Source organism: Sander vitreus, chromosome 5 (genome assembly GCF_031162955.1).
Source record: "Sander vitreus isolate 19-12246 chromosome 5, sanVit1, whole genome shotgun sequence".
Lineage (NCBI taxonomy): Eukaryota > Metazoa > Chordata > Actinopteri > Perciformes > Percidae > Sander > Sander vitreus.
Window position 1 is genome coordinate 17,314,042 of NC_135859.1, and position 27,994 is coordinate 17,342,035.

At 42.7% G+C, this 27,994-nt stretch overlaps 1 protein-coding gene across 16 annotated transcripts in view; it reads right to left on the reverse strand.

The window, feature by feature from the left end:
- Positions 1–2,216: 2,216 nt before the first annotated feature.
- Positions 2,217–27,994, reverse strand: part of ebf2 (EBF transcription factor 2) — a 30,846-nt gene continuing 5,068 nt past the window's right edge. For 2 of the 16 annotated variants that reach the window (XM_078249723.1, XM_078249722.1), the window contains exons 4-16: positions 25,222–25,277; positions 25,061–25,134; positions 23,600–23,668; positions 9,343–9,424; positions 7,618–7,759; positions 6,462–6,592; positions 6,109–6,235; positions 5,875–5,963; positions 5,258–5,323; positions 4,430–4,604; positions 4,155–4,337; positions 3,878–4,048; positions 2,217–3,699 (exon numbers count right to left, since the gene is read on the reverse strand). In XM_078249723.1, coding sequence (XP_078105849.1) covers positions 3,668–3,699; positions 3,878–4,048; positions 4,155–4,337; positions 4,430–4,604; positions 5,258–5,323; positions 5,875–5,963; positions 6,109–6,235; positions 6,462–6,592; positions 7,618–7,759; positions 9,343–9,424; positions 23,600–23,668; positions 25,061–25,134; positions 25,222–25,277 — 1,397 coding nt within the window. In that variant the 3' untranslated portion in view covers positions 2,217–3,667. Of the gene's footprint in view, positions 4,082–4,154; positions 4,338–4,429; positions 4,605–5,257; positions 5,324–5,874; positions 5,964–6,108; positions 6,236–6,461; positions 6,620–6,948; positions 6,950–7,613; positions 7,760–9,342; positions 9,425–23,599; positions 23,669–25,060; positions 25,135–25,221; positions 25,278–27,994 lie in introns of all 16 variants that reach the window. The other 14 variants (XM_078249728.1, XM_078249725.1, XM_078249724.1 and 11 more) reach the window with 14 other exon arrangements.

The window sequence follows — 27,994 nt, forward strand, 5'->3', positions numbered from 1 at the left end:
CACACAACGTACTCCTGTGGTCTCTGGACAAAAGCAGCAGCCTGACAGATGAGGTTTGTGTTTTGGGGGAGCTATGTGTTGCTGCTGAGTGTGTGTGTGTGTGTGTGTGTGTGTGTGTGTGTGTGTGTGTGTGTGTGTGTGTGTGTGTGTGTGTGTGTGTGTGCGCGCGCACACTTATGCATATGTGCATGAATGCATGTCTGAGCGTTTGTGTGCATCTATATGTGCTTGTGTGTGTTTACATGTGTGTATATATATGTGTGTATTTTGTTGGGGAGGAGGGTCTCATGAGGCAGCTCTGTGTCTGTCCCATCTGCCACCCCACTCTACTGACACCCAAGGGAATGGCAGAAAAGGTGGGGGGGTTCATTTTGGAAAAAGGAATCGGGGTCCAGTGGTCTAATGGGCAACAATACTGGTTTCACTGACGGGCCAAAGGCAAAGGACACCGGCTGGGTGTGTGGAAGCCAATCTAGCAATCTATTTGACAAAACAGTGGGCCACCACTGTCAAGCTCTGTCTCAGTCTTGAATGAGAAAGGGGTGCACTGTATTTTACGCACACACAGAGACATTACATACACCCGGGGCTAATGTCAGTATAATGCATGGCCATGCTGCGGCTGGAGGGCTAATTGGGTATATAAACACAAACACATCCCTTGAGAGGCAAGAGGGGAAGGGTGAATTTTGTGCTATATGCACCCTTTATTGTTATTACAACTTAAAAATGGAAGCTCATAAGTACTTAAACAGTATCGATAATGAAAGATGACATGGTGTTTGCTCTCATATGCCCAGCAGCTAGATGCTCCTTTGAAGCTGTGCACACAGTGTGATGTGGAACCACTTAGTGGCAGGTGGCATCTCATTCTGTCTTTATCCAATCTGGGATCAGAAGACGATAAATGGCGCCGCCGCAGCCTCAACAACAGCAACAACAACAAAACAGTCATGTGGAAGAGAACCATGGCATATGGCTCTTGCACCACTGGGCAGAAAGAGCACTCAGCAAGATGAATGCTGAGGTGCTGGGAACAATGCTGACTTTAACTTGTCAAATTAACAGCATATCAAAAGAGAGAGAGAGAGAGAGAGAGAGAGAGAGAGAGAGAGAGAGAGAGAGAGAGAGAGAGAGAGAGAGAAGGAATATAAGGAGTAGGAAGAGGCAGCAGCCTGAGCTTTTTTGACACGTGTCACTTGATGGTGACAAAGACAGCTCAGAGACAAACAGTGACTTGATGTTAGGGTCAGATCACAGACAGGGTCAGCAGCTGTTTGATGTCCACATGTCTCTCACTGTCTCTGAGCTGAGTTGATACACTGTTTGTCCATACTTGTCTCATACAAACACACACAGACAGACGTGCATCCGCTAGGTGCTGCCCTGTCCCCTCACTGCTTTGAGCGCTATGTTAATGAAACAGTTGCCGTCTCCTGGCATAACAGTAATTACCCGATCAAAATAGAGTGGGTAATTAACTGCCCTTCTTTAGCAGTGCTAATTACATTAGCAGAGAAGGGTCATTTCATTGGAGCAAAAGAGAGGAGAGAAAGAAAGATGGGATAAAGCAGTACCAAACAAAGACCAGAAAACAAGGCAGTGATGAGGCACATGTCGAGGCGTGTGTGTGTGTGTGTGTGTGTGTGTGTGTGTGTGTGTGTGTGTGTGTGTGTGCGTGTGCGTGTGTGTGTGTGTGTGTGTTTTAAGAGAGAGAGAGAGAGAGAAAGAGATAGAGAGGAGGAGGCCACGTTGGAGGGAGACTCATGTGGTTCTCACTCGGGCCCCCAGAGGCTTGGTCCTCAGAGAAAAGCAGGCTTATTGAAGAGGAGTGAGATGGGGTGGGGGGAGTGTTGTTGTTTATCTTGACATGCTCTACTCAGTCTTTAACGCTCGCATCACAATTAAGATGCTGCGGCTCATCAGCTATGTATACAAAACAGTGTAGCAAGCTGCACGAGCACACAGGTGATGGGTACAGTCAAAAATAGATCCAGCCCAACCCTGAGATGTGGAGTCTTGTAGAACCAGGAAATGTTCAGATAATACAGTGTGTGTGTGTGTGTGTGTGTGTGTGTGTGTGTGTGTGTGTGTGTTTGTAAAATAATTAATGTGTAATTCTGTGTTCCATTTAAGAACTAATAATAGTAATAATAATAATAACTTAAACCAACATCAGTGACTTTTTTCATATTTGTTTTATTTGGAGCACAAAATATAATTACACCTTGAGACTTGAGATATACAAATCACATTTGCACCATTTTTTGTACCGTTTCAAAGAAAGGTGGCTTCAAAAAACATAATAATAAATTGCTAATACTTTTTTTAAATAAATAAAATTAACCAAACTCTAAAAACACATTTGCAAATGTCATCTACTCTGTGTTCTTAGTTTTCACATCCTGAGAATGAAGTTTGTGTTGTGATGACAGAAATCAATGAGTGAGAACAGCATGATATGGGTTAATGAACACCTAATATGCCCCGTTCTTCAATTGAGCAGTTTGTGCTTTCATTTACTGTACTGCATAGTGACTGGAGACCTGTACTGGGTTGATAGGTTTAAAATTAAACTGTAAAATCTATAAGCTATAGTCATATAAATTTGCAATGTTGAGTGAAATAATATCAGGGCACTGGTGTGACAAAGCATGCATTATAAGTGAAATTAAAAAGGATAAGGCTAACTAACATTTTTCCTTTACACAAGGACAATAACCTCCTTCAGATGTGAGCACAATATTAAGATTTTGTTGCAAGAACCTGAAAACTGGGGATGTTTTGTTCCAAAAAAGTGTGTTATTTTTATGTTCTCCACCATATTTCCCTATGATCATTTGGCAAATTAATTAGCAATTGTTGAGATAACTTTATTTCAGTTACAGTTGGAAAAGGACCACTTTATAAAAACATGTTTATATTATTCCCTAAACTACCTATAATAAGTTAAATTGCTTGTTCTTAAATAAATCAATATATGAATTCCTTTAGTAATAACCCTTGAGACAAAGAGTTCTCCCTTGTAAAACCGCAGAGATAATAAAAAAAAAAATAAAGGGTCTATTTTTCTGGAATGTAAATTGTCTTCAAAAAGTCTACTACAAAATAACTTCTCGCTAACTCACAGACAGTGTACACACATGCCATTTAAGTCCATACACAGACAAATAGCACCCTGCTTCTTAGAGCTTCTTAGAGTCCGTCAGTGCTCTCGCAACGTGTCCCGTACGTCTCTGGCTAAGGTTTGGGAAGGTTGTTGGAAGAATCACATACTGCATGTCATAGCAGGCCAGAGGTAAATACAGATGCTTTTGAAGCCTCAGTTCTCCTTTTGTCTCCTTTCAAAATGCAGACGCTTCATCACACACACACACACACACACACACACACACACACACACACACACACACACACACACACACACACACACACACACACACACACACACACAGAGTAGATGGCTGGTCTTTGGACATTTTCGTACCCCGTCCTGTTCATCCACCTGGATGAAAAAGGGACTAAGAAATGGCGAGTGTGGGTGGGCTCAGGAGGGAAAGTTATACATGGTCGCTAGTGATCAATTTTCCATTCTCCCTTCCCTCTTAATGCCAAAAGAGGGGCTAAGTGAAGCAGTGGTCTGGGGTAGATTGGAGTGGGTGCTTTGCTACATCGGGGGAACAACCAGGCCCGTCATCGCTGGAGAGAAAAAAATATACAAAATCTATGATTCTAATCAATCAGGTCTTGCATTATTGTACATCCAGCAACTTCTTTTCCATCTTGTTCAGTCAAAGCTTTCGAGCGGTTAGTACAAGAGGTTAGACTGCATTCGTGAGTTCAGACAGGGGGGTCAGATAGTGAGTTGGATGGCTACCTCTGAAGCTATTCCCCCCTGAGGCGGGGCAGGCAGGGGAGGGAGAGCCCTGGGGCCTGAGGACAGGAGCAAAAGCACTCTTCTGTTTAGCAGCAGACGGGAAGGATGAGAAAGGCAAGAGAGACGATGAAGAGCTGGAGCTTCCTGGTATAGTAGGGCTGGAGGGCATTACTGTGGGAGAGAGAGCAACAATCAGTCTCAAGCCTGAATATCACAGCGGACTCAGAAATGTGAGGTTAATTACCACAGAAAAGTATAGATCATTGTAAGGTCTTACTGTAGGGAGAGCCTGTGGGGGAAGCGCTGCTGAAACCAGGAGAGCCAGGTACTCCTAGACTGGTCATGGGAACTGTCCCATAGCCTCCAGTCATCCCTCCGCTGCCCCCGTAGCCTGACTGCTGAGGAGTGGAGGCTGATGGGTAACCCCTTGGAGACAAGCTGCTGGAATTTCGAATGTAACCTGGAAGAAAAATGAAAAGGTTGGGTCTGTTCTGAGCTTCAATAGTGGAAAAAAATCTAAATAGTGAATGGTTTATGTCCCATTCTGCTCACCTTGGCTGCTCTGTCCATGATCCCCGATGCTGACGCCTAACTGAGAAGGATAAGAGCCCAGGCCCATGACACTGCCGTGGGCTGGTGAGCTGGGCAGCGCCTGCAGCTGACTGTGAGGACGGGGGACACTGTAGAGCGCCTCGGCGATGTCGGCTGCACGTTTCAGAAGCATGTCCTACAGGAGATACAATGACACAGAGTTTAGCAATGGCTCGCAGTGTCACAGATAGAGAGAGAGGCCAGGTGATGCACTTTTTAAGCTGTCAAGATGTTACCTGTGCAACCCCACGTGTCTATAACCTGACAGAAAACAGGTGAGCATTAAAAAATCCCTAAAGCTGTGTTTGTCTGAGCTATGTCCAATTAGTCCACTTTTTAGCCGCTTTTCGGCAGCTGAGTCAAATCTCAGATGTTGAAGCTTCCTGACACACAAACACTGAGAAACTGAAGCAAAAACATCTGCTCAGAACTGTAATACCATGCTGGCAAAAATTACCTATCTCAAGCAGGTTTCCAATCCCTGCAAGTTAATTACTGAAATGTATGAAAAAAACAGTGGCTGCCTCTGGAAATTTATTAAATAATGGTATGCTTTGGAAAATGGTCAGCAGTAGATTGCGTAGTATACACAATTAATATTTAATGGGCTAAAACTTGCAAAATCACTGGTGTAGTCTTACAGTAATAAAACATATATATATATATATATATATATATATATATATATATATATATATATATATATATATATATATATATATATATATATATACCAATATGCCATTTTAAAGTATTTTGGGATATTGTATCAAAGCTGTTGCTGTTCACCTGATTACTGTGTGGATTTCCGTACAGGGCCTCCACAAGATCTGCCGCTCTCTTCAGGAGGATCTCCTGCAAAAAACAAATTTTATTACATTAATATCTTGATAAGAGTGTAGCATGCAAAGGGATTATAATTACCTTTGAAGAAATCTCTCTAATGTATGACATTCCAAGGAAACTTTTTTATATCTCCAAGTGAGGAACTTTATTTCTTCTATGCAAAACAAATCAGTCGGGATTCCTGCACTCTCATCCTTAGAAGAAATTATAGGAGTTTGATTTCATCAATTTATAACTAAAGAAACATCGATAGCTAGACTTGAGACATGGAGGACTTAAAAAAGGGACATTTCAGAAAACGATTGAAAGAAAACTTGTGACGTATCTCAGAAAAAAACAGCAAACTCTAATTTAAAGCTACTCCAATATAATTGGCTGAGGCAGACATACACAACTCCTGTTACATTCAATAAATACAACAGTAATATACCTGGACTTTGAGGTTGAAAATTGTAATTGCAATAAATAATTAATAAAAAACACTGTTAAAAAAGTGTACCACAGAGTGTACCATGCACAGTTCCTTGAAAAATCAACATGATTATGATTACGTCTCAAACCTTGGCTAGTTTCTCTGGGTCACCAGGATGTCGAGGAATGACCTTTTGAAGACGTTGGAAACCATAGTCTATAGTTGGCTCATTTAGGGCTGAAAAGAGTAAGAGTAAAAAAGAAACATATATTGCAAATCAAATCTTGTGTAAAGTTTATTTAAATGTCATGCTTAAAGACTGTTAAATACCTGTGTGCCATTGTAAAGTCTAAACAAAGCACACAATGTGTTGTCTAAATACCTGTGTAGATGAAGCGTCCGGGTGCTCCCTTGCAAAATTGTTTGGATTTATAAGACAGTGTGACCTCCACGACCCCGGGGATGTGTCGAGGAGGTGTCTGGACACGGATAGCGTGCGGCGTGATTAGCTGAGGGAACAGAGGATGGCAATTGTGTCACAAAACAGCAACAAATTATTTCCCCCCCCATGCCTGGTAAATATTTAGGCTAACAGAATACAGTGGAAAGATTAATTTGTGTAGACTGCCCATAAATCATCTAAATAATGAGACAAGCCATATGCTATATATATCATTTCAAAATACGCTTCAGACTTTACCATCATTAGTGAAATGTTTTGGAGACAATTCCTACCTCACTCCACACGAGCATGCTGCCAAACACCACCTGCAGCCCGTCAAAGAAGTTTTCCCCGATGACGATGACCATTGCCCCGCCGGTGGTCCAGCCCTCACTGGGGCTGATGGCTTTGATACACGGGGTGGCTGTACCGGAGAGCAAAGCAGGAGTTACTCCCAGGGTTTCATTGCAGGATGTATACCAATTTAGTTTGTTCAGGCTACATCTAAAAAGCTAATTTAAAAGCTAACGTTATTTTGTGGCTACTTAAGTCTATCTATGTAGCTTTTAAACATGAATACCACCACAAACTGCATGAAGACCAGGGTTTTTTAGATCCATGTCAAATATAGGTCAAAAAACACATGACCTGCAATCCTATAGAGCAGTAATTAAAGTTCCAGTGAAATACAATGTACAACTACAGCTGTATAACAGTGTAAAAATTTAAATCTTACAAAAGTATAAATATGGAAGTATCACTAACGTGCATGAAATGGACCCTGTGAAAGTGTGTTATTATGGGATTATTAATATTGATACAAAAATGTTTAAGGGGTATTTTAAGGTTGAGGCTGGCTGCTGTGAAGATATTTTCAACCACTTTATAAGTACTGGGTAGATATTCTGAAGAACTGTCTAACAGTCCATCATAGGTTTTATATGTAAAATATGAATCAACAAAGTAACTGGTTACAACGGCTGTCAGATAAATGTAGTGTTGTGAACTAGGAAATTAAGTATAAAATAGCATAAGTTTGTGAGTACAGTACTTGAATATATTCACTTAATTACAGAACTTTGCACCACAGGCAAATGTAATGTGTTCCTTGGTTTAGAGATAGATGTGACTTGTTTAATGGATCTTACCCGATATAAAATGTTGTTCTTCACGCTTAAAGAAGTGGATTTAAGATAAGATTTTATTATCATCTCTGCTGTGGTGAAGACAAGTATTTAATTAATGCATTAATTAGCTCAGTTAATGACCTCAGTAGCACCACTGGTTATGTTTGAAATATCACAGTGATTATGAATGGACATTAAGCAACTCAAGTACCTGCTGTTACAGTATGTATTATGTTTCTGAGTGTGAATGATGAAGTAGACATGTAATAAAACAACAAAAAAGATAAATGGGGTGTGACATTGTAGTGTGTCGGTGTCTCACCATATTCCATAGAATTCTCGACGGACTCGCCTGGCTCCAGTCTGCGGGCCCTCCGACCGTGTTTTGAGTTGTTGTGGACGAACATGTTGTCGGACACTGCTAGGACGTGGCCGTCCACACTCACAGTGCTGGACAGGACCACCTGAAGGAAAGAGAGGAGGAAGATACATGAGTGTAGTGCACAACTTAGACAGCACGCTGCGAGTCACTGTCTCCGGTTACAACAGCAAAATCCCTAAGCGACAATGTTTTTCAGCATACAGGTGATAGTAATATTTCTCAATAGGTAATGTGACATCCCTGGGATCTTCATATGTCTGCATTCTTCTGGTGATGACACTGCTCATACACCCCTCGACAATCACACACACACACACACACACACACACACACACACACACACACACACACACACACACACACACACACACACACACACACGCACACACGGACTCCATATGGCCCCTCCACTGCCTCTTGCCTAACTTTATGATTCATACAGCATGCAGCAGGCTCATCGCTGTCTCCTCCTGATCCTTCAATGACACCAAACATATGGACCAAATCTCCCATTTTTGCCGGCCGTTAAAGCAGGATGATATATAGTGGCCCTAATTTGATTTTCTGGCCACAGCATGTGGGTGTCCCTTCCCACATCTGCCTCCCATGGATGACACACGTTTAATTAATGAGAGAATACTTGTAGGTCTTTCTCTTCGGATCGTTATGAGAGTTGATGTGATACTATTTTTGAAAGTGACAATAAGTGTGTGTTTAAGAGTTAGAAGGAAAGGGTCAGTAAGAAAAAGCCACGTTTTAATTCAATATTAAACTAAAACTATTCATAATGTGCATTTTTAGGAAATCAAACTGCGAAGATAAAACCTTGCACTCTCTTCGAAATAAACACATGGCAGTAATTTTGCAGGTGAAGGAACATAAGAAAGAAAAGGAGAAAAAGCATATGTGCTATAGGCGGTGGAAAGGGAGGGGAACATAAAGGAAAATAACTGTAAATTATCGATCAAGCAGCAGACTCCTGTCCAGCTCTGATCACCTTTTAACCCAGAGATGAGAGTCTTGGAGAGCCCTGTGTGCTCATAACTTCTCAGCATGTGTCACATCCCAGGAGTTAAAGCAAACATGGTGGAAGATAGAGGGAGCACGAAGAAGGGGAAGGGACGGAGGGTATGCTGGGAGAAGGAGAATGCCAGACAGGGGCCGCTGGTGCTGAAAGACGGCAGAGGAAGTGGGGCGGGAGTGTCCCCTGTGACCACTTCCTGGGTCACGGAGCATGACCTCCTCCATCTGGAGCCAATCACTCAATTCTTGACAACTTCCTGAAACACCTCAACATATTTCCTGCACCCCAACGACCAAAACTCCCACATATCTAACTCTAACTTTTCATTTGTCTTTCCATCTCTCTGACTCCTTATTGATTTTTAACTTTCACCTCTAACTCCCTCCTCCTCTGTGTCTTCAATTGGAAAGTCTTGTCCAGAGATTTACTATGTAAGAGGTTGTGACATTAACGCTACTTAGAACAGACAAGAAATGAATGATTAAATTGTTCTATTAAGATGGAGGGCTGTGAAGGGGGTATTTTTTGCAAGAATGTAAAATATATATTTTTTTTATAATTTGATTCCTATATTCATGCCCACATGTCCCAACCTTCCCTCTTCCCACTCACACACATTCTTTTTTACCATTTTTTCGTACCTGAAATCTCCTCATATCCCTCGGGTTTCCTGCTGTCTTCAGACAATTCTGGTTACATTTCAGGAAAAACTTCAAGAAAAACCTGCAAAGGTAAATAAGAGGACACGTTTGTACATCAGCAACAACAAAAAATCCCATTAAAGAATCATGTATATGATTATTTGCTACCCTGCAACACACTGGCAGTCAAAGAAGATTTTTCAGAGACAGGTCTTGTGGATGGTGTGTGCATGTGTGCGTGCTTATTTATATGATTACAGCTCTGACATCAATCCCAGCTGTTTAGCTTAGTATTAAAGTCAATGTTATTACACTTTCAATCAAGTGATGAGAATTTGAAGCACAGTCCAGTAAAAGCGCTGCTGTGTTACAAAGTAAACTGGAGACAGTGATATATGCCAGGGGACCCAGGGGACCGTGATATCCTGCAATGTCGTATTTGAACCCCCACATGGGAATGGAGAAGGAACGAACTACAGAGAAAGTGAAATGAGGAAGTGGAAAAAGGAAGGTAGTGATAGAGGCACAGGCACTAGTATGGACATGAATTTTGTTTTCAAGTATATGTGTCTTATTACGTATGTGAGTGTACTTTTGAGGGTGATTGGCTGCGGAGACTGAGAGAAGCTGAAAAAGAGCGAGGTGCTGATAGCCTTTACTACACCAAAGAAAAACTGAGAGAAAGGTGGAATAAATAGGAGAGATGGAGACTACGGAGAGAGACTCCAAATCCCAGGTGTACACAGTTCGGCAACACAGCCCGCTGCCATGGCAACGCAGCTCTGCCGCAATCCCAAAGTCCCCATGCTGAGAGGCAAAGACAGCAATGGGAAAGGGAAGGCAACAACAAGAACACATTCCATCACTGAAACACAGCGAGGAGGGAGACTTGGCAAGGTGAGATGCAGGAAAGTATATAAAGAGAGCAGGTGCAGACGAGGCTGCACAAATCTAACAGTGACAAAAAATTAGGCAGAAGATGTGTGTTAAATGAAAAGAAAAAGAAAAGTGAGCCTGGAAGTGATGTGGTTTTATGATAGAATTATGGCATTAGCAAATATATAGCCTTTAAACCAGATGTCCACTTCACTTCGCAGAGAACACACTGCACTCTGTCTTGCCAATGAAAAACCCATCCATTAATGTTCCAATTAAACAAACAACAACAGCGCTGAAGAGAAATGCTGCAGAGGGAGGCAGTGGTTTTAGGCTACATGGTTAGCTTCAATCCCACCCACACTGTGCTCTCTGAAAATATAAGTCTTCTTAATGGAGAGCGGTTGTTTGGAGAGGAACTTCATATTGGCCCCAAAGCCCTGCACCCTCCCATCGAATACTAATCTCTCCCTCATTCTGTCAGCTTTTACTCGCTATTCTTCCATCACTCGCTCCAGCTTCCTCCCATGCGAACAGGACCTGGCATGTAACTAGCTCCGAGTTCCAACAGTGTGTCCAATATTTCTTGATTTGAGCTATTTCGTCGGAGGACAATCAATATTGTTGTTGGCAGAGGGTGATTATAATTTATCAGGGAGAGCTCGGACCTCCAACCTCAAAGCTGCGCTAGACCTCAGTTTTGGGTGGAAACACGTAAAACTGCACATTTGTGCCTCTCCCATTTCCTTCTTCCATTTCTCTCCTCGTCAGTCTGACTTTTCTGTCCTTCATTACATAGGCTTGTATAACACCATGACAGTATCGGTTTAACATGATTTAAAATCACTATATATACAGTACATTACTAAGGAAAGTTATACAGTTTGTTTCCGGACTCTGAAAGGGTACCACAATTGGTGTTCTGTTTCATTTTACTGCCTTCTTTGAGGGTTATATTGTATGTAGGTTTTATCCTGGGCAATGATGCTTGCATTATGGCTCATTTTAAAGGCTAAAGCCATCATTTATAAGGAGGTAAATCAGCACAGAGACCACATTTTTTGGTTTTAGTACCCATGTCCATGGTCTGGCTGTGGTTTAGCCACAATCATTTCCTTGCCACTTGCTTGTCGACCACTTAATGTTCATCTAACCAGCAGTCATCATTCATTTGACTGACTGACATGATAGAACATGCAGTGATGCCTCAGATAATGATATCACAACCCTAATTGAGAGGTTGTCTACATCCACCTCAGGCTTTGTTCACTTTCTAAAGGGGTTCTTGACCTTGTTTGTTGACTTCTTCTCATCATTCCCTGTTTGTATGACACCAGATGCCTTACACACACAGAAACACACATTCACATGCATGCATGCACACTCTAATACACCGACACCCCCACCTTTTGCCCCCCTCCCAAAATCCCATTGAGTCAACTTTTCACCCCCCCTCAGTTCGGACGCACACAGCTGCAAATGCTGAAATTAAAGCGAGACATTGACGCATATATTAGCATGCATTAGCCGCTTCCCCCTGCCCACTTAACATGCAAATCTCCCAGCCCCGTCGCCTCGCACCTTCTGCCACACATTCATTTGCTGAATTATAATTAGACTAATCTTGCATAATTAATAAGAAGTCGAGGACCCTCTGTTTTTTATCCCCTCCTCTATTGTGGTTGCAAAAGTTTAATATTGCTGTTGTTTGTTTTTGTTTCAGTAATGTAATACACCCACACACCTCCCCATCCAGAGGGAAGAGATGAGGAGAACATGCAGAGCATTGGAGGTGATCTTCGTGTCACAGGGAAATAGCAGAGAAAGGCTGTTTTCAAAGAACTCCACTAGCTTACACGTGTTTATATTTAAAGTGCACCTTGTTCTTTACATTCACAGAATATGCTGTTCCATAAAGCAGCTGTAGAATGATGATTCTGTTTGTTTAAAACATAGTAAAGTGAGTAACATAGTGCAAATAAAGATAATAGGAAAAAAAACTTTTCAACCCATTTATACTGTAATATGTCTGTAATGATAATGAAATTATTATTTTTCAATCGCTAACAAGTCAATTTTACAAAGCTGAAAAGCAGACTGTAAGCAAAGCATTATTAAAGCTTATAACAGAAAAGAGCATTAGATTACTAACAAATATGATGAAACTTGATAAAAGGCAAACTCCTCATGATTTATGTTGTTCCTTATTGAGGACAAATTTGAAAAGTAATTGAATTTCACAGAATTTACTGTGGCAAGCAATGGAAACCAAGTTTTATCTCCCACAACATCTACCCTCCACAGACACACTTAAGACAGGAAACACAAACAAAACACAGACCCAAGTCTTAAACCTTGGGATCATTTTCCACTGTGGCACCACAGGGAGTCTATATTTTTCTTTTCTGTCTTCACTTCTGCATCTCTGTCAAGGCCTCCAATCCCTTTTGTCTGCATCTGCTTCAGTTCCCAAGACTAAACACAGGCCTCTCAGTGTGAGGTGGCCATCCCAATAGTGACCACGAGCTTAACTAAAACTAGTTCAACGACCAACCAGCAAGTCACGACACAAAAAACAATAGCAGAAATGTCATTTTTGGAAATATTTCACCACTCAGTGTGGAGCCTCAGTTTCACGTTTCTCTGTCTGTTGGGGCATCTGTTACACATAAGTGTTACACACTGTGCTTTACACATGGCCTTAATCATGCAACGAGCACCTAAGCAGCACAGGACCCCTAACAAAAATTTTCATAGGCATTCATCAGCACTAATCACTGTTGACATAAACTGCCTTTTCACATAGACATAAAACACATCGCCCTCTGTGCTCATTGTAAATGAAGGTTTACTGGTAGCAGCAGTTCTTGAAGCATGTGATGCAAAAGGCTTTAATGCAGAGTTCAAGTTAGTTAGCAGCACAGCTAGAAAACATTCTCCACTCGTCTCCTTTTCTGGGATTTGGCTTTGGCCTTTCAATTTTGGGGTACATTTATGCCTTTCACATTTATGCTTTGATACAAATATATAGGAGGGGAAATTTTAAGGAAAAGAATGAGGAGATTGTCATAATAATTGTTCTGCAGACATTGATGCCCTGCTGCTCAGACATAGGCAAAGTGGTGAGGTGGAGACAGAAAAAAGAGCTGCTCCACTTCATACATGTAACCTTTACCCCCTCCACAATGCTCAATAGCTATTGATTGTAAGAAATCAATAGAGAGATCAGAGCAATAGAGGAAGAGAATGATGGCGAAGATGGGAGGCAAAGACAGAGGAAGAGAGGGAGAATGTTTGTGTCCTCTATTCAGGGCCATCACTCATCAGACATCCCCTCCATCCCCCCCCCTCCACGCTAGAAAAACAAAACAGTGTCCTGACATCGCGGTGGAGGGGAGCTGAGGGGAGGGCAGGGAGGGTGGGAGGAAAATTAGGAAACCAGATGTGAAGCATTAAAACATACTGACATGCTGAGGGCCTTCCTCTGCCACACTCACACACTGAGAGCACTAACTCATACAGCAGGCCCAGATACATGCACGTATGCATGCATATGTCACACGCTGGCTGTACAAACCACACACACATTCATGCGTGATTTCACAGGAAAATACACAAAGACAAATACCGACTTGCAAGCAACCATGTGTGCACAATCAATCATGCAAAGTTTTACACATTTGCAAAAATGATGCCTCGAAAACAAATGTCTAAAACTCATATGTATGCACTTGCAAGCTGATGTTCAATAAAACATGTAAGTAGTCAGCCAAAAACACGCTGCAGCTCATGGCTCATGTGCTAGGATTTGGATAAACCAGTGTTGATCTAAGAATGTTTCACGGCAAAGCACAAATCTACAGATGGGTCATCACGCATCAGTGTATGGATATGCGTCCAATTAGTACTTGTACCCGGGCCAAGGAACGGCCGGCGGGGAGGGATGGAGGTGTTTTGTTTTCCTCCATGGGGAGAGCTGTGTTTGGGGGATGGAATGGGGAGGTAAGGTGGGGGATAGTAATAAATACCCCTGGACCTGGGTCCCCTGGCAGACTGGAAGCTAGACTGGTCACCAGGGTTAACACCCGGGGCACATGACCTTTGACACTGCTAATGGGGCACAGAAAACCCTCCACGAACTGATACCCCCTCTGTCGCATACCACCACAGGACCTTTCACACCAACCTCCCAGTCCAACCCCCTCCTCCGCCTCCTCCTCCTAAAACATACAGGGATATCTGTGGCATCAGATTCACTCGCCTTTCACCAGCAAACGTCTCACAGCCAAACTGACTCCATGGTAGTCTTTTCTCCCTTTGTTGTAACAGCTTGTATAACGCACATCCAGTCATCAATCAAACAGCTTTTTTGACTTTTCTGATTTTTACAAGATTGTCACAGTTGAAACCTGTATCCACTATCTACAGATTATCAAATGATGGTCACCACATTACCCTGTTGTCTAATAGATTCTCAGTGACGTCAGTGTTTATCCTGTATGACTTTAAACGCCATCTGTATCCAGATGCTGGCATGCACCTCAAACCAGCCAAGTATATTACAGTGGTAGAGAAAGTATCCAGATCTTTCACTAAAGTAAAAGTGCTTATTATACAATCCTAATCTTCAAAGTAATCAGTAACTATAACTGTCAAATACATGCAGTGGAGTAAAATGTACAATCAATGTAGTAAAAGTATACAGTAGAAGAAAATGGAAATACTCAAGTATTTTAAAACTGCACTTAAGCACAGTAGTTGAGTGAATATACTCGATTGCTTTCAACCACAGAAGGGCTGAGTATCAACTTTTTGGAACTGTAGCACTTAGTATCGAAAACTGAACCGAATGCCATATCAGATTCTTAGTCTTGTTTGCTCATTCAGATAATTACGGATTTAGATAAAAAATTTGCTTATTTTAGACTGTATTTTATTCAGGCAAAGTTCTTGTCTGACTGCTCGTGTGTATACAAACTTTTACATTTCAGAAATTCAGAAGTTTGCTAAATAAATAAATAATTTGTAGAAAAAAATTACATTCCTTTAAGTAAGGATTGTTTTGATATATGTAAAGTCTGCTAAAATAGCTGCACTATATCAAATAAATTAAATTAAAAAGCCTGTCTTAATGATCAGTGGTAAGATAATCAGTGGGTCAATCGACTCCAGGTAGTCTCAGGCAGACAGCGAGCACATGGAGGAACTCAGCTCTTTATACATTTGCCTGGTAGATTGGCTGTGCCCCTCCTGGCCTCCTCTCAGTTGCCTCCCAGGCTGGCTTCACCCCTGCAACCTCAGCCCCAGCCCACCCCGCCTCTAAACTTGAGAACTGTGACAAAGCCAAACATTTAAACCACTAGTGCTGATTTATAGAGCTTGTTGCGCTGTAAAACATTAAGACTTGCCACCGCAAAAGTGACTGAGGCACGGCGGAGCTTCGAGAAACAGAGGGCTGAGGGGAGGAAAGCAGAATGATGGGAAGGGTACACAAGAGGCACTCGAGTGTTTCAATGAGGTTTCTCCTGGGTGCTAAAGTGTTTTACTGCATAAACTCTCGCTAGCTCCTAAATGTGCATCTCAACAATTTAAAATGAGTTAATGTTTCAGTCTCCCAAGCTCAGCCAAAAGCATAGATTGCATACAAAGCTTGGCCACATGGGACTGCGGTCAGACTGCCAAATAGATGGATATGGATAGATATTCAGAGTCTGCAGAACATGAATTCACAACCAGGACAGGGAATAGAAGTCCCAACAGTGGCCTCACCTCTCCCAGCATGCTTGGTGTGTCCTGAGGGACAAGGATTCAAAATATACTCTCAACTGTCAAGGAGAGACACGGAGCACCCTCTACAGCTGAACAGATTTCAAACATACAAGGTCATCTGCAATACACCAACACTAATCTTGCTTTCTCAATACCCTTTCAATCAATCAGCTACTAATCAGATTTACCAATAACACATGTATATCAAAGCTCGACCTGAACCTCTCTCAGAGAAGAACAATGAATCTGGGATGGATGCCACCGAGAGGGAGAGGAGAGGAAAGAGAATCAACAACAGAAGGAGAAGAGATGTCTTCTTAATTAGCCAGTAATGATAAGATCTGACAAACAACATCTGTTTCCAGAAAGAGAGAGAAGGGGGGGGGGGGAATAGGATGGCGGACGAAAGAGAGAGAGGCAGCTGAGAAACCTGTGAAGCCTAGACAACAGGGACCTGCTTGTAACAAAGTAAAGGGGGAGCGGAGGGGATGTGTAAGGGAGGGAGCGCTGTGTAGCGTGACACAATAGAAGAACGGATGAGAAGTATAACAGAAGTGAGGGAAAGACAGAACGGGGAGTGAAATCTGACAGGGTTGAGGGAGTCGAAGAGCCAGGACGAATATGACAGACAGAGGGAAGAAAACAGATCAAAATGAGAGAAAAGGAGGGGGACAGACAGACGCAAGAGAAGGTGAGCTGGATAATGGTGCAGCAGGAGGAGAGGAAGAACGTGTGAAGAAAATGGGAATGGAATCACTCAGAGGTCCAGGGTGCTGTAATTTACTGTCCGTTGCTAATACACAGCAAATGTGTGGAGCCGAGGACTGGGAGAGGAGAAGGGGAGCCGGGCGGCGGGGAGGCTGAAGGGAGGGCACGCTGACTGTTGGGGCTCTCAGCATGCCTGCTGGGAGCCTGTCAGCAGTCACATCACCCCTTGCCCTCAGCCCTGACAGATTCATCAGGACCATTACACACACACACACACACACACACACACACACACACTTAAACATGCATCCAAAATATACATGTATCCAAAATATTATAGTGACATTGCAATTGCTGTTCCTGTTTTCCTCCATGATGGGGAAAACACAACATCTGTTGCATTGAAAGATTCAGCCGGCAAAACACATAAAAGCCAGCGATGATTCCTGCTTTTCTGTAACTTATTATAAGTCTACCCTGCAATCCATACAATGTAAAAATGTAGATCTATTGTATGAAAACTGTATCTAAACAATTCTTGTCTTTTTCCATGTCCCACAGGAGGGATAACTATTGCCTTAAGCATTAGCCAATGAGGATTTTTATTTAAGAAATACAGCAGATGTGTAAATATTAGTGCTGGGAAATGTTTTCAAAAAGTGAAAGGGTGGAGAATTTGTAGAGAAAACTAACTCCTGGGAGAAATATAGCCCGTCCAGATACCAGATAAATAGACAGACAAACAAACAAGGTAGCTAGCGGGGCCGGCCCAGCACCAGGGGGCATTGTTAAGTCATTAGTGAAATTTAAGACCTTAACACACCGATCCCCATTACACACTCACACACACACACACACACACACACACACACACACACACACACACACACACACACGCACACGCCCTAACAGCTCCACCCACAGCAGCAGCATCCAGCCAAAGAAAACAGCCCTTGTTCCTAAATACCACTACTAACTGGCCTCTGACTCCACACCCACACACACACATGAGATACTGATTAAACTGATACAAGATCCCCTTACAAACCCAGGAATTTCACATGACAAATAAACCCACAAATACAACTCACACGCTCATTTGCCTGCAATCTGAAGTACCTCTAAATCACACTAATCTGCCCCCTTCTGATCCTCTGAGTGCCCCTACTTAATCTCTACACTGCTCAACCAAAGGTGAACCCTATTAGTGGCCAGACAAATGAGAGGGTTTGCCCCAGCTACTCTGAGAGTGCGAGGTCTTTCAAAGTGTGCCATTGAGCTGCAACTCAAAACTTCCAATTTGTCCCCCCCCCCACCCATCCTCTCTGCATCCCACCCACTCTAAAGGTCCCCCTGCTGTTCCTCCACATTAGCCCATTGGTAGTCCATTCCCATTTCCTGTTAACATTTCTCCACTGCTCTCTGTCTCCGACTGCCCCCTCTGTAGGCTCTCTCAAAGAAAACAAACCAGTCCTACTCCTTGTGTCAGGGTTCAAGCCACAACAGCTAACACTGGCTGAAGCGGAGCAAAGGTGACCAAACACAAACTCGGCTCATAACCTACAACTCATTATACACTTCCTGTGCACACAGGAGTCCAGGATCTTCCCAGTTCACATGAGACCACATCGCAGAAAGCTAGTGGCCCCACAAAAGGTCCCTGATCTCATTTTCAGCAGTCTGACTCTGAGTGACGCTCCCACTATTTGAAGCAGTACCTGTCAGTGAATTTGATATTCTACACATTGCAGCGTCTCTGTCTGTCTTTGTGTCATCCTCCCCCTTGCATTGCCCCAAGGGAGGAGCCACCCCTGCGGTCCTGTGCCAGCTGCTCAGTGGTCCAGCCTGTGTGCCGCTCCGCTGTGTGAGGCGGTGTGCACTGGAGCCTCAGGGCCCTGTCGCCACGCTGCCTGGCCCCCTGCCTGAGGTGCTCGCTGACAGGGGGTCTGGAGGGACTGGACAGTACTACCCCACCAGGGAGAGACCTGTGACAGCAGACTGAAGGGACCAGTGTGCCTGACTTTGTCTCTGTGCATGTATGTACGTGTGGCACACAGGTAATTTATGCATACATATTAATATCAGCATCACTGTGATGTTTCAGATTGTGAGTGCAATCCAGCAACACTACGACATTATCTTGGCTTATCATTTGTGGAGTGAATTCTGAGTTTGCTTATAACTTGGTCAGTATCCTAAGTATAATTAAAAATACTTTTTTTCTGATTAGTTGGAATATATTCATTTCAATTTTATATTATAACATAGTGTGCAATGCATATTAAACTCCAGGTTAGCATAGCAACAATTTTCATACTACACCTAAACAACATTAAATAAAGTGACTGCTCACAAAAGTGGTTGTCCGCCCGCCCTGGGTAAATAAAGACACTACATGTAGTATCCTTCAATATATATCAGGATAGGTTGTAATGCATAATCAAACAAGCCCCAGGTTTTTTTGATACTGTGTTCAATGAGAACACAGTGGTTTCTCCATAAATGCTTACATATCCAGTAAGTTTGTTTAAGAAGAGGGTCTGTTTCAGTTTGCAGCAACTTTGCGAACATCATCTGCAGCTCTTTCCGCGGCCGAAACTCAAAAATGGAGGCTAGAAAAGCACCTCCTTCACATCCTCTGTAAGTTGGATGACAGAGTAGGAGAGTGATCCACAACAGTTATTGTCAAGAGACTGTCTTTTGTTTTTAGCTACTTCACACATAAAGTCCTCTTTTCTGATGATTGGCCCACCCCAACATCCTGTTTCAGAGTAAAATATATTAAAAAAAACAGGAGGGACATTAGAAACTCAAATTTTATTTCTGAAAAACGTTGGGATGGTTCACTGCCCATCAGACCTTTAGACAAGTCATCTTTAATAAAATGTAATAGAAAAGGTAATGGGAGTACAGGTACAGCATGCCAGTATCAACAAAGAAAGATACAGTATGAGTTCCACTCTACAGCTAAAGGAGAATCTTATACTGGGAGTATGAGAAACAATCCCCTAAAATGACATTGTTATCTTACACATAAAACTCTCAAGTGCATATATGATGACCTGACAGGGCGACTTGGCGGCAGTGTGTAAGTATGCATCTGGGAAAGGGGAAGAATTTGACCCCTGACACAGTCCAACAAATGTTACTGCATTTATTCTTTGGCTGATAGTTTAATGTTCTTTTCCCAAAGACTTGAAGCTTCTATTTTCTTTTTGGTTGAAGCTGAAGAATGAGGAGGCTGGTGTTCCCCTCCATTTGCAATACAAGGAGAAACTATCTGTCCTGCTGTAAGAACAGGCGGGAGACCTGCACTGACTAGTTATAAATAAAGCTGTGGTACATGCACATAACTAGAACCAAGACTACAAACAGATCAATACAACCCACAACCTAAGATTAAGAGTAATGGATTCCTCTTGGAGCCGAGCATCTGAAGTCAAGCCCAGGACAACTAATCATTGTTCAAATAGTAAAAGTATCAACTCAGAAAGCAACTATTTAAAAGAAAGCACAAAAGACAATGGTACTTGCATTCCAGATGAAGGTTTTGTTTTTTAGTTCAGTATTTCAAATTCAAAGGCTGATATGCACGAGTATGTATGAGTGTTTGTGAGCTCATTTTGAGTCAAGGGGAGGGAAGAGCCATATTGACAACATTGGAAAATTCCTATTGATTATTCTTCTTTTCTCTGAGCGCCGGCTTGTTAAAAAAGACCCCTCTTGGAAACACGATCAATTAGTGAGATAGTGCTTGCCATTGATCACCCTCTCTCTCAACCCCCCCCCCACCTCACAAGGCTCTTTCCTTACGATGGATCCCTCCACACACTCCTTATGACCAACTATTGATCTCAGCTTCTTAGCCAAATATAAAAGCACGCACTCACACTGAGCACTGACCCCTCCCATCCAAACCACACAGTCTAATACTAATACTGACATCTGCTTGTCTCCATTGTAAACCCATGGTCCACTCATAAATACAGAGGCCAGCTTTGGCCCAGAACCAATATAGTTTCTCAGAGGTCAGAGGTCAGCATGGCAATAATGCCACCATTAACAGATCTGCCTAAGTTAATACTTCTCAGAGAAGAGGAGCTTTACAGAGTAAAACAATATTAGTATTATACTTAGGGCTGATTATATTTTTCCTTTCCGATCAAAAGAATTATGTAAATAAATTGTCAATTAACCAATTGATCCACTAGTTGCTTCAACACTAATTGTAAAACAAGCCGCCACACAATACAACAATATTATGGCCAAATGTAAAAATGTTACATTACAAAATAGAAAAGTATAAAAACACTGATTGCATGAGTTTGAGAGGTTAGTGAAGATTGATGGTGATGAGCCCAGAGGAATCAATTTATCTATCTAACTGATCGAGCATCCATTCAGTGAACAAGCCAGTCCATCAGTCTATCTTTGACTCATACTCTGACACTCTCCATACAGAGAAGTCACATGAGTGTAGCAGTTCACCAATGTTAAGATTATACAACTGTAAAACTATTAGACACAGCAGGCAGCGGGGCATTAGATAATTCTCTCCCATAGGCAACTTAAGAGTCATCTCTTTGTCAACGACTGCCCTTGCCCTCTTCATCCCTTGGTCCCTCCAACCTCTATCCCTTCACCCCCTCCCTATGGATCAGCTGTGATCTCCTCTCTCTTTCCTTTCACTCAAATCAGGATTAGGGAGAAGAGGAGGCGGAGGGGGGAGCAGCAGCAGCAGCAGCAGGAGAAGGGGGAGAGAAAACTGAAACAATATGGAAAGGAGATTAGAAAAGAGGGGGTTTGGGCCGTTTGGGGAATTGCAAACTCCCTTGTGCTTGGGTAGGTGTCCTAATGACACCGCCTAATTATGGTAAAATTAGACAGGCTAAAGGGGGGGGGGGGCAGTTGGAGGAGATTGTAACGTGAGGGAAAAAGAAGAGGAGCAGGGGAATTAGGCAATAGGGAGTGAAGAAGTAGGCGCATAGTAGGAGCATGTGAGAGCGAACGGAAAGAGCGAGATGGGTGTGCAGTAGTACAGATACAAGGCGAGGCGGGGAGTAAGGGAGTGTGGGGCTGAGGGTGAGAGAAAAAAGAGAAAGGGAAGAAGGGGTAGAAAGCAGTGGCTGGGCAAGTGGGCCCCAGCACGCTGCATGTTAATTGGAGAACAGGTGTTGGGGCTGGGAGCAGGAGGCTGATTACTGGAGCCACAGAAACAGACCGTCTCCTCCACACACACACACACACACACACACACACACACACACACACACACACACACACACACACACACACACACACACACATGAATAATTTAATACCCAAGCAGTGACTAGGGAAAAGGTCAAAGTAAGGGTCATGAAGAAACATAGACAATCGCACATACATCCATACATAAACATGCAAGGATCCCACACACATGAAAATATACATCCGTTTGTGTTCACACAAACAGTGTATACATGCTCTGAACACACACATCTGTCAGTCTTTTTTAGTGCGTGGTGTACATGCATACAGTACAGTCAAATGAGAAAGTGCACATAAGGTGGGATAAGAGGGCACAGGGCCACGCAAACATTCCATTGGCTTATCAGAAATTAACTGGCTGCTAATAGGCTGCTCCCTGAGGAGAGGATTTCGCGGGCCAGTCAAGAGAGAGAAGCCCCAATCAGGACGGGATATGCCCGTTGTGATTAGAGAGTACAGTAGGTCAATGATTCCATTTAAATCAATCCTCACAGCCGCACACCAGCCTGGACACACACACACACACACACACACACACACACAGAGTCACAAAGAGTTGTATAGATCTTTCCTCACCAGCCCACCGCTGAGCTACTTACAAACAAATTTTTAAAGGTTTAGCCATGTTAGGAGGAAGTTTAATACGGGTGCGGAGGGGGATATTGGGAGAGTAATGTGCTACAGTAAATGCGAAAAGCAGCTGCTCCATGGTATTCTGGGAAAATTCAAAAGACAACAGCCCAAAATTTTCCATTATATGAAAACTATCTTCAGCGGAGATCCTTTGAGACACACTGTCAACAACCAGCCAGCTTGAACTGAGGAGGGGAAAGAAAAGGGTCCTTGACGTATATGAAGTGAGTGTTTTCTAGACAGACAATTGCAGGGAAGGAGAGAAGGAAGGAGAGAGGAGGGAGAGGAGATGAAGGTTGCGTCCATGACATCACAGAGAAAGTATTTCACATGCGGTCTGCTTATGAGCATTCATCACACTGGTTAATGCCAGGCAGACAGTGCGAGACCTCCGAAATCCCTCGCACGTGAAGGCCTTCACACACGCTGATTACTGCGGGGGTCATCCGCCTTTAAGCCTGATAACTGGCTGTCAGGTTGAACATATACTACATATTGAGCCTGTCTGGTGGTATGAAAGATCCACATGAAAGATTCCACAAGTTTTTGGCAGGTTTCAGGTGTAGCTAATGTTGGCTGTTAAACATAATGAGTGACCAAACTGAAACAGATCCCAGCAGGGTGAAGATAGATCAACAGATTAACAGAAAGCTGAAGAGAAAGAAACACATGGGAGACAGACATGGACACAGATATGTTATACTGTAGCCTCCTGGCATTGATTCAGTGTAACTGATATGGCAGAAACATTTATCCTTATGTTGTAAATATGTATACATACAGCCCACACATCCATCCATGCATGTGTTGTAACTGGGGCTTATACTCGGCCATGCAGCTACTCCTCTCACTTGGTTTAAGTAAATGCAACAGCTGATTGGTGAGATCTCATTACAACAACCTTCCCATCAACCTGTGATATCGCTTTCTTTGTGACTGTGTAGGTGTATATACAAAAACATTTAGCATGAAGAGGTGCTTGTTTGGTTTGACTGTATGGGATGTGATTTGATCTCATTACCTGTCAATGATGACTGGGTCAGAGGGCGTCTCGTTTCGGTTGCCACAACTTTTCTTCTCACAACAGCGGCTGAATGGGCAGTTAAAAGAAACAGAAAAAATGAAAAAGTCAGCTGAGGAAAAAACAACAACAAATTAAACAGGAGGAAACATAATTTGTCTGGCCCATCCACATCCAACGGGCCCAGACTACTATGCTCCGCAGTCGGCCAAGATCCAGGAGCACACAAAGGAGGCATGAGAGGGGAGGGGAAGAATAGACAAAAGAATAAAAGAGGAAGAAAAGGTACAACAACACACCCTACAAACAGTGAGAGACTATTCAGAAGTGAAAAGCCAGCCAGGCAATCTGTCACATTGATTTCGAAATCAAACTCAACCCCCACGCAGCCTCATTGCGCTAACACACACACACACACATATACACACACATATACACACACACACACACACACACACACACACACACACACACACACACACACACACACAGTCGCACAACATCCTACCATTCGTCAGCAGTCCTGTCCGAGGAGCCTGCTGGCCACCCAGCCCCCCCTCCCCAAAGTCCCCTTCACTGCATAACAAAAGTGCCCCCACCCCTAACCATCTGCCACCCCTACACCTCACCTCACCCCTCTCGTGTCCCAGCTTGGCCCTGCCCTGCCCCCCTCCGCCCCCCTGTCAGACGGCCTCACTCCCCAGCTGTGACGCTTGCCCTCTGCCTCTTCGGCTCTGTTATTAGCCAGCTGTGAGTCACATTCGGGCATCTGCTGGCTACACAATGGCAAAGCCCACTCCGTCTTATCCCCTCTCCCCATGTCCCAGCCCCCTATCCTTTCCCCTACTGCCATCGAATCCTGGGTCACTGCCCCACTTCCAGACCGCTCTCTTCACCTTCTTCTCCATCCATAACCCTGTGTTCACCTATTTTCTTTATTCACCAAACACTAACTAAAACCTTGTGGTCCCTAAGCCACAACTAGATTTTTTTTAAACTCACTTTTATAACAACTCTTTGTAACACTGGCTGTGACACTGGGAGTAAATCACTACACTTGTCATTACATGTTGACAAACTTCAAACAATGTTCCCCAAAAGTATGCCTGCTGCTGTCAACTGAGGTCTGGCTGCAAAACACCAGGCCAGAGAGTGAGGAGCTCCAGGAAGAAACAGGAGCTGGCCGGGGACATGCAGCAAAAAGCAATGGGGGGGGGGTTACCACTGTAACAAGGATGATGACAGACAGGCTAGACTTATAATTCAACCACAGTCTAGATTTAAAAAAAAGTAGAGCCCTAAGCGTCATCCCAAAACCACATTTCAAGTTAACTGAGACAATGCAGAGTGAAGGAGAGTGATGGATATTTGGATTTCGTCCCTGTGGGTGACGCTTTGAATGAGCATGCGTGTTTTGTGTGTGTGTGTGTGTGTGTGTGTGTGTGTGTATATAAGACTCACCTGCACATAACCTCGTGTGTAAGCAGAACTCTGCACATTTCTGGATTTTTGTTTTGTCCCTCATACGCTATGGGCTGAGAGGAGGAATTAAGGGACAGATTCAGTTTTGTGTAGAATAAAGTCTTACTTACATAGCTGAGACTTAAGGAAGGTTTACCAACCTGTTTCGTGACAGAGTCAATAAGTCGTGCGTAAAGATCCTGCTCTGTGCGAACCCCTGCAAACAGAAATTGGTTGTTATTAACAACTTTCACAAGTCATTTAAGGCACGAGGGAGAGTTTACTGAAAAATATGTAAAAATGTATGATCTCTTGCCCTCAGTGCTTTAGTCTACTAGTGCAGTGATTGCCCGGCAGTGGTTGCATGGGTAGATCGCTTGGCCTCTGGTATTGCTGCCATGAATGCTGTCATTTGATAACAGCTAATTATTTGGGATGAGACTTTTTCGAGGAACAAACACGTTCATTCCAAAAAGTTACATCGCTGATGCTTGAAATGTTTGAGTGTAACATGTCTGGTCTTCTGCTTGTTCTTCATCATCTGTTCTTGAACGTACTATAGCAAGTAACAGTAGGCTACAGTGTAACCAAGCGGCAACATCCGGCTTTGAGAAAATGCGGAAGCGCCTAAAACCTTATTTCTAATGGCCAACAGAGGGCGACGTCACTGGTTGCAAAAACAAAGTCCGATAGACGTCTATGAGAAAATGAACCTACTTCTCACTTGATCTATTACCTCAGTACACGTTTTCCTAATGAGTTTATGATCTCAATCCTTAGTTAGTCCCAGCATGATGTTAATTTTATAAATTATAGACGATAAGCAGGCTATTCTTATGGTGTGGCTACCTTGCTATTGACAAGTCGCTATGTGGTGATATTTCAATCAGGACCAACGCATATCCATGGCACTGTGTACATTGAAATAGCCGGAAACTTCTTTATGGGTGTCATCTGTTTTCGTCTTTGAAATTTAAGCCTTTCGCTGTGTGTTTTCAGTTCATCAAAGTTTATTGTAAATAAAGTTTAGATCCTAAAAATGTCTTGTTCGTTCGTTGTACGAAAAAAAACTCTTAACGAGTTGGCTATTATTTTTTCTGGTAAGTAGGATACATTTTGATTTAAGCTTGTTTTTTGCTAGCAAAAATTAGCATCCTAATTAATATCTTATGTTAATGTGAATTACGGATGCACCTTGCTAACCAACCTGTGCTAGTGTTAGCTGGTAACGTTTAACTTAGTGCTCCTCCCCAGCTCTACCCTCTTGTCGAAATATGGTCACTTCTGTCTCCAAAAGAAAAAAAATTTAAACTCAAGGCTTCAAAATGCAGTCTACAAACCAATGGGTGATGTCACAACGTCCACTTTTTTATACAGTCTATTGGTGTAACGGTACACAAAAGTCATGGTTCGGTTCATAACCTGGTTGAAGAGTCACGGTTTGGTGCGAGCTTGGTAGCAAAGGGGCAAAAAAACCACAAATGCATAAGTATATTCTTCATTTATTTTGAAGGGACAGTAGGGCAAGTGTCAAAGACAGACAAATCCCTCTTGTTGGAGAGGTAGCATTTTTCCCACTGGCAACTTTGGTAAACTATTTTCATTATAAAAGTAAGGAACATGTCAGACACTTCTGTATTACACTGTACCGACACTGAACAAAAAGGCAATAGGTCACAATATGCCAAAAAACAAAACAAAACATCTCTTAAACTGAAAATACCAAAATACATAAAATAAAACAAAATCAAACTTGTGCATTAGGAGGAGTGTTTCAGTGTCACCTTGACTAAACATTAAAAGCACCCAAACCTTTATCATCCCGGTGATCGGCACATCTGGGTGATGCCGTTGAATGTGTGTTAGCAAGTTGGATGTGTTTCTATTTCACATACCTGAGAATGGTGGAGCAACGCTGACATACCGTCATTGGGTACGGTCATTCTGAAAACTGTGTGCACCGTTTTGCTACAGTTTCCAGGTTGAACGAAGTACGTTTTCTCTCATTTGGTGGAGTGTCAGAGGTGTTACCCTATCCTTTCTATCCCATTATATACCATATCTATGGTGTGTACATAACGCACTAATAAATATGTCCTGAAGATCTCTAGAGCTTGCAATCTGCACTGCACTTCCTTGGGTCCTTAGCAAGTCGATCGGATGAATGATTGTCAAGAAAATTGAAGGACAGGCATACAGACAGAGACTCCTTCTATTTTATTAGAAATTAGAAGTAGAGGAGAGATCAAGCAAGAAGCTCAACCCTAATTGCAAAATACTAAATACTGTTACCATAAATGAAGCAACTGAAACTGCACTGAAACTCCTAAACTCCCACTAAGCAGTTGATAAAAAGTACATGATGCTGAGGATTCTCAAAATAAAATGGAAAGATTTATGACATTAATCTTTTTTATTTATTTCAAACTCTGGACAAGCTCAAAAAGCATTGAACTCTGTCCAGCCACCATGGAGGAATAAGATTGGCAAGCAGTTTGTATTTTCTCTCTGATGGTTTCTGAGGGGATTGAGAGTTATTTGATGTTTGATGAATATGTCATGTTCGGCTATGAGGCCAGAATTTACAACCACATTCTCACGTTTGTCAAACTGTTCTTTTTTGGGGTATTTCTCAGTTAACTTCTGATTTATTCCCAAGTTTACATGACTGACTGGAGATTAGAGTTATACACCAACAGGTAAAATAGCACCTGATTAGTTGTTAAGGGGTTTAATTGAGGAGCGAATGTCTTTTGAACATTGTCTCTCGCTTCTATGAATGCAGGTGTGTGTCTGAATCTCTGGATGCTTTAAAACCTCCGCTGTAAATCACACAAGATACGGAAACCACATGTAATGAATTGCTTCGTGAGAGAAGAGCACATTGCCCAAGTATTTTTTTATAGAGACTTTGGAGAGTATTGCTTTCAAAAT